Source organism: Pararge aegeria, chromosome 16, assembly GCF_905163445.1.
Source record: "Pararge aegeria chromosome 16, ilParAegt1.1, whole genome shotgun sequence".
Lineage (NCBI taxonomy): Eukaryota > Metazoa > Arthropoda > Insecta > Lepidoptera > Nymphalidae > Pararge > Pararge aegeria.
The window spans coordinates 15,285,328-15,297,485 of NC_053195.1; the positions used below are offsets into that span (position 1 = coordinate 15,285,328).

The 12,158-nt window shown below is 38.5% G+C and overlaps 1 protein-coding gene across 1 annotated transcript; it reads left to right on the plus strand.

The window, feature by feature from the left end:
* The first annotated feature begins 895 nt into the window (after positions 1-895).
* LOC120630654 (beta-1,3-glucan-binding protein-like) lies at positions 896-11,108 on the plus strand. Its single transcript, XM_039899918.1, has 9 exons — positions 896-1,028; positions 3,664-3,891; positions 5,712-5,872; positions 6,939-7,090; positions 7,630-7,787; positions 8,599-8,723; positions 8,970-9,087; positions 9,519-9,664; positions 10,490-11,108. Exons 1-9 carry the CDS (start codon positions 896-898, stop codon positions 10,685-10,687), a joined length of 1,419 nt encoding a protein of 472 aa, XP_039755852.1. The 3' UTR covers positions 10,688-11,108.
* Positions 11,109-12,158: the final 1,050 nt, after the last annotated feature.

Consider the following 12,158-nt stretch of genomic DNA (forward strand, 5'->3'; position numbering starts at 1 on the left):
TATCTCTGTCTAGTAAATATGCAAATAATAGCTGTGCTAAATTTCGGGGAAAACTTCCTTTGTCTGTCTTTCTTCTTATTGTCTTCACCCTTTTTCTCAGAGACAGGATGGGCATCAAGCACCTAAACCGAATAAAAAAGTAAATATGACGTTCTCCTTGGCGCAACGGTGAGCGCTGTGAAATTAAGTAGGAGGCTCCGGGTTCGATTCCCGGCAGTATCCCCTTTAGAAAATTTATAATGTCAGAACTTTCTCTGGTCTGGTTACTCAGTCTTTGGCCGTGGGTATTTACGACCCTACCGGCAAAAACGTGCCGCTAAGCGATATAGAGTTCCGTTGCGATGTCGCGAAACCTATTAGGGGTATGACCTACCATACTCCCAAACAGGTTAGCCCGCTACCATCTTCGACTGTATCATCACTACCACCAGGTGAGATCGCAGTCAAGGGCTAACTTGTAGTTGAATTAAAACAAAATTGCTGTGAAAATTGCAATCTAGTTTTAGACAGGATCCACCAAAAAAAATATAATGTGCTTATCTTTTTCGAAGTGAAACTTTTGTATGTGACTGTCCAATCACGTCGTCAGAACTAATTTTATCTTCATCGAATAACAATAATAATAAATCGTAATAATATTTTTTTTCACTTTAAGCAACAAGCAACAGCAACCCGCACTTGACCAGCGTGATGGACTATGGCCACCATTTCCATTTTGAGAGGACAGCCTTGCTCTGTTTCTTTTGCTTAAATTGGTGCATCTAATATAAAAAATCATATCAAAAATTAAATATTTGAATCTAGAACCCCATTAGTTTCAATTGGTTCCAAATATTAACAATATTTGGGAATCTCTGTTGTTAGGTAAACACAAACCAGTCCAGTCAGTATCAAAATGGCTTTAGACGCGTTTGGTCGTCTCGTGTTTCTATATTTAGCATGCGCTAAACTAGTGAGTGCACAATATACCATACCGGATGTCACTATACAGGCTTTGAAACCAAAAGGAATAAGGGTTTCTATTCCAGGTAAGATACAAGTTTATAAGTAGCTTAATGTTGCATAGAATTAAAGTTTTTTTTTAACCATTTCTGGGCTAAAAATCATTAAAATCATCTCCGGGATACAGGCTATGTTTACGCCAAATTTCGTCAAGATCAGTACGCTAAACCGAACATACATAGGGAACAATTATACACCATGTCTCGTATTTATACTAATTGTAAAGAGGAAAGATCGAATAGGCTCTGAAAGTACTGGACCGATTATAACAATTTCTTTACCGATAAAAATTCAATTAAAAATTACCGTAGGCTTTAATTTTTTTCAAAAATATAAAAGATCATTATGAAAGTTCCAATACTGAACCGAAAGTGGCAAAGTTTTTATGTGCGCTGAGAAAACTATTGATGATACTAGCTGTTGCCCGCGGCTTCGTCTGCGTTTGATTTTGTTTTAAAAAGTATTCAGTATCGCTAAGCCTTAAATGAGGAGTTCTGTCCTCTATCCCCAACCACATTCAGATCTACACAAAGTTTGGGGAAAATTAAACACATATTATAACCTCTATAGTACAAAAATAATTATTTAAATCTGTTATAATTTGTCGGAGTAATGGTGTAAAATCGTCAAACACTTTCATCCCCTCTCCCAAAGGAACCGAGCTTAATGTCGGGATAAAAAGTATCCTATATTACTTCTAACACTTCCAAGAATATGTGTACAAAGTTTCATGAGGATCGGTTAAGCAGTTTTTGCGTGAAAGCGTAACAAACAAACTTACATTGACGTTTATTATATTAGTAAGTATCCCTACATAGGGATAGGGATGGGGATAATATTGATAAGAATTTGTGTAGATCAGATGAATGTGGTTGGAGGTAGAGGACAGAACTACTCAGCGAACAGCAGCAAATCCCTCATTTAAGGTTTAGCGATACTGAATTCTTTAATTTTTTCAAACTCAGACGAAGTGACGGGCAACAGCTAGAAGTTATCTATATATAAAAGACGCTAACACGTAAAGATGTTTGGATGTTTATGTTTTAATTACGCAATAAGTACACGTTACCATTAACTTTAATTAATGTACTTACTTAGATATTTATTGAAATGCAAATTGTCTAACATTTATATATTTATAAATTCCCAAAAAATATAAACTGTCCAAACACTGACACAAACTGTTTGACGGCCGATTGGTAAATTTTGCTGCGACCCTGCTTTCTGAGTTCAAGGCCGTGGGTTCGATTCCCACAACTGGAAAATGTTTTGTGTGATGACTTGATAAGTATGAAAATTTTTCAGTGTCTGGGTGTTTATATGTATATTCTAAGTATTTATGTATATTATTCATAAAAATATTCATCAGTCATCTTAGTACCCATAACACAAGGAACGCTTACTTTGGGGCTAGATGGCGATGTGTGTGATTTTAATTTAATAATTCACCATGTTTGGATAGTTTATATTTTTAGGAAGCAATGTGCCAACCCATCTATTCAAATTATAGGACATAGATTTGCTGTGGTTTCTTGCCGGCGTCTTCTCGGTAGAATCGGCCTTAAAAACCGGTGGTAGAGTCACTACGCACGGCCTACCGTTTTCGACTACCTGCTTAGTGCAGTGAAGTGCGGTGTAGTCTTGTAAATGGGAGGTGCTCAGTTCGGTTTTCGGCGGGGGAAATTTGCATGACTGTAATTTTAGCTGCTACCGGCACAGTCATGCCGCCAAGTGATTCCGCACAATGTGTTGCATCCCTGTGCCATGGAGTGCTATAGAAGTCTACCCCGGTTGTGATTATTGACATCGGATAATAGTCGTTATTTCTGATTTGATCACGTAGAGATACTCCGAGCATATCTCTCTCTATCGCCCGCTGAGTGACTCTGAGCCTTCTTATGAGGCCCATAGTTAGCCACCATGTTTCGGAGCCATAGGTCATCACTGGCAACACGCACTGTGCGAAGAATTTGGCCTTCAGGCATTGAGTATTGAGGATCGCTTAAAGTACTGTTATTTTAATATTGTTGACTAGGTGTGGCCCGCATTCTTAGTCCGCATTTAAAACGTTTTTTTTTTACAAATTCCGTTTGTTTTCCTGGGATAAAACTATGTTACTCTCTGTTCTCCGAATCTGTTACCTTTATTAACGCCCTCAATTTTACTGTTTTCGATGTAGAGGATGTTAAGGTACGAGTATGTCATATAAAATAATTTTATTTTGTGTTTCTACCTATACTAAGAGGAATTATCAATTTTATAAATTTAAAACTAGAGTCGGTATAACACTGATATAAAAGCCATATACTAATTTCGGTGTCGGCGGTAGGAGAGCCGTACCTAGATTAATTGGTTAAAGCGCTCGATTGCCGCGATTGCCAGAGATAGGCCGGTTCAAATCCTGTCAGTATGTGTAATAAAGTGTCATTTTCAAATGACACTACTTTAAGTGATTATAATAAGGAATAAAAAAAAAAATCAAGTAGGCCTAGTTTATAAGCACATTTAGAATTTCAATTATATCTGTTTGTAGTGACTCTACCAACGGTTCGAAAAGCAAATTCCACCAAGAAGAGCCGGCAAGAAACTCAGTAGTTTCTCTTTTCCAACTTCCAATAAACTTAGAAGTAATTTAATACTTAGTTACGATACGTTTTTCAGATTCTCGAGGAGTGAGCTTATTCGTTTTCCAAGGAAACCTCAATAAGGAAATAGGGAGCAATGACGTCGGGGTTATTGCCGGGGAAGTAACTAATCCGATGGATGGACTTTGGATGTATGAAGATCTTGATCTGCAGCTGAAAGTGGGGGACGTTATCTACTATTATGTGTTTGTCTCTAACGATGGGAAAGGCTACGTCAAGGATCGTCTTACTTTTACTGTGCGAGGTATATGTTTACAAGATAAAAATGGTCCCACAAAGGTACTACACCTTTTTGAGACAGTACAAGGCTTTGCATTTACGTCTCGGGTTGATGGACATAGAAATGCACTGGGACGTGTTCCCTGGACGACCTGTGAAGTGTTACTTACTCTGTTTATAGGAGATGGTTAATATCAGTAGCCGTAATACAAGATTTGCTTGCCCGCAATCGAGAAGTCGCTTTCGAGTATGGAAATATTTGAACCGCGGAGTAAAATGGTTCGTATTTGGCTTGTGTTAAGCATTAAATTTGCCTACAGTTCGGACTTTTGTCAGAACTTTTATAAAATAAAAATCAGAAGTACAGGATTTGCGACTCTAAAACGAGTGATATAAGATCAAAATAATTTGACGTTAAAGATTTTAATACTCGAAAACGACTACTGCACTGTTTCGAGCGCGCAAATCGTGTACTAAGGCTGCAGGTGGGCTATTTGCAGAGTCCAAGACGAGGGCCCTGATTTCTGACGTCATCCGGACGTGGATCCTTACCACGGTCACGGGGGCGTTCGGACTAAACAATGATTAGTCCAAAAGTCCATCAAAACTCAGATTAACGTCGAACCGTGCCGAGGTCCGAGCCCTCGAAGGAGGCATCCTCGGGTCGACGTCTCCGACTCTCCCCCCGATGTCGTCGAGCCCTGGGGCTCTACTCATGGTGAGCTTTCGTGCTCGCCCCACTCCCCCGGTGACGCCGTAGCAACCCCTCAGGTGGTTAGCGGCAAGTGTCCATCCGAAAATCGAATCTGCAGAGTCCGGCAAGATGTCTTTGTCTCTATGGAAAGGACTACGTCAAAGATCACCGGGCCGTTACTATACGAGGTGTAGTATATTTATTAGAAGCAGTAGAGCTTTATGTGATAGAGTTAGTCCGTGTACTGCCGCCACGCTTATTTCTGCTGTCCAACAGCAATGCTGTCCGGCCGGTGTTATACCATGTCATGCGAGGCTTAAAAGCTACGCCTCATGTTGATGGACACCGGGCGGCCATTTGTATTGACTCCATCGTTTGATAATTTTTAATATAAAGACTGACGGCCGATTGGCGCAGTGGGCAGCGACACTGCTCTCTGAGTCCAAGGCCGTGGGTTCGATTCCCACAATTGGAGAATGATTGTGTGATGAACAGAATTGTTTTTCAGCGTCTGGTTGTTTATATGTATTTTATAAGTATTTATCTATATTATTCATAAAAAAATATTCATCGGTCATCTTAGTACGCATAACACAAGCTACGCTTACTTTGGGGCTAAATGGCGATGTGTGTAGTGTCGTAGTGTATTTATTTGTTTATTTATTCATAAAGAAAAAAATATACCTACAGTTTCTTTTTTATCGTCGAACATCGATAGCACGTTTAATCTATCTCCAAAAACTTGAGCAATATTCAAAATAATTTAAGTTTACCTTAATTTCTGCTTTTATTACACATATTTATTGTTATCAAACCTAAAGATGTGTGATGTGTGTAATTCGGTTACAAAAATATGGTTCAATTCTTTCTCAACGCTAGCCAATTATTGCCTGACCTGGAAAATAAAAAAACCTTGCTATAATGTGGACAAGCATCGATCAATTTTCTTCTCTTCACTTAAGTGCTCTGATAAATGTGTGTCAAATGAATTGCCATCCAATAGTGGCGCCTCTAGACCAGGTTTTTTTATTTCCCCGGTCAGGCTTTACCCTTCGTTATCTTCTCTATTATGGCAGAGGAGACTAGCGTTGGAACAGTTTTCAGAATTATAAGGTAAGATGCAGAAAAAAAAATTATATATATCTTTACAGTTTTAGAAGATCCTATTAGTACCGGGCCAAACGACTGTGCACCCACCCAAACACGTGTAAGAAACGGCCAAGCGTGCGCCGGAAAGATCATATTTGAAGAGAAGTTTGATTACTTACGAGAAGATGTATGGCAAATTGAACAATATATACCTGATGAACCTGTAAGATTTTTTATATTCAAGCCCTATTTATTATTCCACTACAAGTTACCTCTTGACCGCAATCTCATCTGGAGGTAATTGATAATGCGAGCTAACCTGTTTCAAACCCCAATCGTTTTCTATGCGACATTGTATTGGAACGCTATATCGCTTAGCGGTAGGTCTTTGTTGATACTAGCCTGTGGTAACTAGCCAAGGCGACTTACAAGAAATGGTCATAAATAAGTGACATCTGCATATCGTCTGCGAAAGGTGCAGAAGTCATTTGTGGGATTGAGTATACGCTTTTATAATATGATTCCTAAGGTAATTTTGGACCTACCAATGCATAAGTTTAAAGAATGTGTTAAAACACATTTATTACAGCGAGGTTATTGTACAATTGATGAGTTTCTTAATGACAAGGTTGCTTGGAAGCATCCGGCTCCGCTTTCATCTCTCACAAGATAGAAAAATGAATGTTAAAATATAAAATGTAAATTTTTGATGTTGGAAAAGAGCAACTGCTGAGTTTCTTGCCGGCTTCTTCTCGGTAGAATCTGCCTTCCGAAGTGGTGGTAGAGTCACTACAAACAGACAGACTTGACGTTTCAAAAGTGCTTATATTAGGCCTACTTGAATTAAATGAATTTTGAATTTTTGATTTTTTTTTGAAAAAAGGCTTAAGCCTCCCACCATATCAGAGAACCATATCAGCGAAAATTCGGAAATAATTTTCCAAACAGCCCCCGCTGGGATAGAACCCGGGACCTCCACCCATAAGACCCCAGCCTTCAAAACTGTACCTACTATGAAGTGAAAATCTCGAGACCAAGTCAGATAATCCCGCCCAGAAAAAAAATGTTTTTTTATTCCCTTATTCCCTCCCTACTGTAAACTTAGACACAAATTTTGTGGTAAATCTTTAAGAAGATAAGATATTGGTATTTCCATTATATTTCAAAATGGGCTCTAGCTGAATGATTACTAAGCTTTAGCTGTTGAGCTACATAACCAGTAACTGGAACAAAATTTGGAACTTTTATTTAAATTGCAGAATTTTGGTCATGTTTCTAGCTTTTTTCAGGATTACCCATTCGTATCATATCAGCGGCCATTCAACGTGCCAACAGTCTCGGTGCAGGGTGGATATCTTCGCATTGAACCCAAGCTGCAACAAAACATACCAGGTTTTAGCAACTCGTCAATAGAGATGGGGTCATTAGATTTATTTAGTGGGTACGTAGAATTGGTCATACTTTTGACACCTTTGCGATGGGTATATATTTAGTAGGTAGGAGACGGAAAGATGAGACAGTTCTTAATGCAGTAGAATTAAGAATTTAAGAGCTGTCTGTTGTCACATTAACATGGTGGTTGCGTCACTTACTAACCGGTTGAGAGAGCTGTGCTCTGGGTATTCGTGCGGATCAAATCAGGGAAATGAGGGGATCTGTAGAAGAAATTAAGTTACTGACGGTCGTTAGGGTCTCATGAATGGAAACCCCGCATCGGTAAACGCAGCGTTGATGGACCCCAATTATCTGGACAGACACCAAAATACGATACTGAATAGGTGTCGTACGAGGTGACTAAGGGAATTTAATGGAGAACAATTCAGCATCGTCTTCTGTGTTCCTACTACCGGCTACTGCAATCACCAACCCGTTTGTCCTATGTGCCGATTACGGGCAACCCGTTAGGAGAAGCTCATAGTCTAGCAGTGAAGTGTTATAGGCTATTCATGATTTCATTTTAACGCATTGAAATGCTTACAGATGTACAGCCACTTCAACGAAGTGCCGTACGGAAGCTTGGGGAGCGAGTATCCTGCCGCCGATCGTGAGTGGCAAGCTGACTTCCAAGGCATTTGCCTTCACGTACGGCGTTGTAGAGATCAGAGCCAAACTACCTCAAGGAGATTGGCTATATCCAGGTACTTTTTATATTTACCTATTTTAAATCAACTTAAGAATGGCAAGTTCTGAATTTGCCATTTGTATAGGTATATCTTCTTCATCTTCTTATTAAAGTCCATTTTCAAAGGTTTGCAATAATTAAGGCCATCTCCACTTTATACCGCCGTTCTAAATAATGATTTGGTGCTCCTTCCAAACCATTGTCGTAGGTTTATAAGCCATGATATATATAATATATATAGTATTTATGAATATATAATATGTTAATTTTTATGCATCTCTCTTCTTGAGCTGTGTTTTACGCCTTTGGTTGCCTGGAAGAGATCGCTATATAGCGATAAGGCCGCCAAATTGTATACTTTTCGTTGAATTTTTATTTTAAATTTTACTATATGAAGTTTTTAGTTTTTTCTAGAATTATCCCGATCGAAGGACCGTAAAGATGGGTGTATTTTGTGGAGGGATGATAAATGTGAAAGAATTGCTCGAATAGATTGATATATAGATAGTACTTACTTTGATAACTGATAATAATAGAATTATCTTGACAATGAGTAAGCAGCCCAAAATGCACTGAGCTTGTTACTATTACGACTGCTGACGGTGCCGTATTCGGTGCACGTAGTGGCCTGTACACTATTGAACATAAAAACGATTTTTTTTTCGTATAATATCTGAGATACGTTCAGGAATACGGTGGGTCTGCAGTGTTTTTCCATAGATACTTTGCCGATTGGGTTGGCGCTTTCAATTTTTTTTTTTTAATATTGTTTAACTTTGGTATAGCATTTTTTTGCCTTTATCGATAAATTCAAATTTGATTTTTAGATATACTGTTGGAGTCTTTCTTAAAGAAATATGGCTCTTTGAATTATGCCTCAGGGGTTTTGAGGGTCGCCGGAGCTCGAGGAAACGGCCAGCTATCCGTTGGAACGGCTGATTTTGGAAATAAAGTAAGAATATTTTTTTTTAACCTATTTTTGTGAGTGGTGAGAGTTGTGTGCCCTGAGAATGAAATAGGGCTTTTGCCAATTTGTAAAATAGATCATAGGATGTCAATGGATATTTTTGGAAATTTACTTTAAAAAAATACGTTAAATAACTATTATTATTTATCATATATATTAACCAGTATTTTTTATGTGACTTCTTTAAAAATTGTTTATTTGAACTTGCGTTACTTTTATTTCCAACCACAGTTGCTTTTTGGAGGCGTTTTGATGGATGCAAAATGCCGTGACATTTTACTAAGAAACAAAACTTCGAGTCGACCATGGGGCGATGATTATCATATTTACGCTGTTCGATGGACACCAGGTATGTTATGTTCGCATTATGCGGTTAGCGGTGTCAAAACAAAGGTGTCAAAAATAAATCCCTCCGCTGCAGTATCTGCTGATAATAATTGGGAATTGTTCCCACTACGCCGCTCTAGGCTTTGCGGAAGCTTTACGGTAACCTCCATCCATTGGGCAGGACAGAGGTTATATAGGACTAACCAACGAGTATACCTAAAATGGCTAAAGAAACTTTGTCTCTTTGTTAGACGCCCGGGACCCTAAATCCTAATCGTTAATTTCGACAATTGGGTATATGCTCTAAAACCCTCTCTCTTATAAGAAAAGTGGCCTCTGGACGTTAATAAATAAAAAAAAGGCTGATAATGACGGGGATGAAAATTTAAATTTGCTCAATCACCATCTTAAAGCAATTAAAAAATATATCTAATGAGAATTCTCATTTTACAGACGAAATAACGCTATTAGTGGATGGTGAAGAATGGACCAGAATCACACCATCAAGTAACAGTTTAAAGGATCTTTTCTCTACCTCATGTGATATACCTCGTAGTGTACTCGCTACTGGATCTAAGTTAGCGCCATTCGACGACCATGTAAGCATAAAAAAAAAATTAAACGTCATGATTGTATGTTTGTGTGACTCTACCACACCGAGAAGAAGTCGGTAAGAAACTGAGCATCTGTTTGTTTCCAATAAATAATCAATATTTTGCAATTTTACTAACCAGCAGTCTCGCCGAATATGTGACTGTCCACGCCCTGTGTATTATTTAATGGAAATCTGTGATCCAAAATTTTTTTCCTGTTATTCATTACTTTAACCATACTAGGGTTAAAGTAAGAAGAACACCTGAAAGTCATGCTTCTATACTTTACTAGCCGTACGCGAGAAAGCTATGTAGATTTGTTATAAAAGGGGAATAGCTACTTCTGTCATTAGCATAACTATGGATGCTGTTAGTGTTGAACATGCCATCGATATAAAGTATGAACAGTGTCGGTACCAACGTTAACCCCTGGGGTACCCTAACGCTCAGAGCAGAAGCTTTTAACAAGCCAAAATAGACTAGTAATACTGGTTCTTATGTTTCTTGTTTATGATTCTCCAGATCATTATAAATTCAGGAACCTCCCTGGCGCAGTAGAGAGCGCTGTGTCTATACATGGGAGGTTTGATCGCCGGCAGGGGCAATTTGGAAATTTTATTCCTGAATTTCACCTGGTTTGGTCTGTTTGGGAGATTTTGGCCGACTACCGACAAAGACGTTCCAATACACGATTTACCATGTCGCTTGAAAACCGATAAGGGTTTTATAACTAATAGGGGTATAATATAGCTGCCATAACCCTAAAAGGTTGGCCCGTTACCATCTTAAAAGATTAACTAGGAGTGGAATAAAAATAGTCCGTTGTTTCAGTTCGTGTTAAGTCTGGGGGTGGCAGCAGGAGGCATCACTGAGTTCCCAGATGGCGTGACGTCGGCAGGGAAGCCAAAGCCATGGCAGAATACAAGTAGAAAAGCTAGTCTTCGGTTTTGGCAAGACATCGCCTCGTGGATAGAAACATGGAGACAACCAGCACTTTTGGTCGACTATGTGACTGTTCGGGCCCTATAAATTTGATCTATTACTATAGATACAAGGTGTGGTGATGGCAGATCTATTGTAACCAGCTCCTCTTCCTAACTAAGGAAGGACTAAGGGAATATAACAGAGAAAGGGCAACAGCATCCTCTGTGGTACTACTACCATCAACTACGATTACCAAACTGTCTGCCCATCTTGGTGTTTATGGAAAAGCCTTCCCATTGGGGAGGCATTTAGTCCAACATTGGACTGTTGTAGGCTATTCATAATTATAGGCAAGTGGCGTACTAAGTATTGGGTATTTAGTATTCTGTAATTATTATTTTTCTTCTACTACTTTTCCCTGATGTTAATACTATAATCCCTTTGATAACGTTGCTTAACGTCGGAATATTTACGAAGTGTTTTGTTAAAGTAGGAAGAATGAGATATTCTACACAAATAATTAAATTATTTACAAAAGTTTTTTTTTTTAATTTAATCAATTGTAGCAAAAGAACAATATTTGTGGCAAAAATTAATTTATACAGTTTAGTAAAGTGCTTAAGTTTTCTAACAATTGCACGATTTACTATGTTAGTATAACTCTAACTTTTCTAAGTTATGTGCGTTCTAAGCAATTAAGATATCACTTGCCTCCACGGTGCAGGAAAACATCGTAAGGGAAACCTGCATGACTGAGAGTTCTCCATAATGTTCTCAAAGGCGCGTGGAGTCCACCAATCCGCAATGGGTTGGCCTGGTGCACTACGGCCTACACTGTACGGCGAAACGTCTCTTATTCGTTCTTAGTAACAATTTCCGAGTAAAGAAAGGCCTCCGAAGCTGTATAAAAGCAGATGCCCGTCGCGATTCAGTCAGTCAGCTCTGGAAAGTGAAGTAACATCGAAGTTATGCTTTAGTGAAACAAGTAATACCTAAGTGTGACATAAATTGACCACGACCAATTGATTGGAAGTGTGTTCTTTAAGACGTACAAGCATCATCAGGAGTTCTTATACCAAATCTTCGAACCCTAGCACGTAACACTGTTGAAGTCCCGAACTTCATTAAGATCTGGACAATGATTGAGCAGAATATAGGTTACGAGCAAAAACAGAAAAACACATTTTCGATTGATAATATTAATATGGATATAATTTATCAATCAAGTTTGCAGTCAAAGTTCATAGAGATAACTTTTCGCCTTAAGATAAGTGGATGCATCGTTTATATGGATGAAAGCAAAATATAAATAAATTCGTCCGCTGCCCGTCTGTCCGCATGTTAAAGCAATTATATACTACCTATATTAAACCGTGATAAAATTTATTCCATGGCTGTCTCAAGGGTGCCAACTATATGCAAAATTTCCAGAAGATAAGCATACAAAGTAGTCTATGATACTCTCCGTCTTTTCAACTAACTCTACGGCAAAAATCAAATTGATTAATTGCTTAGTTAGAGCGTAAAGGAAGGGCAAAAAATCAAATAAACAAACACACTTTTGCATTTATAATAT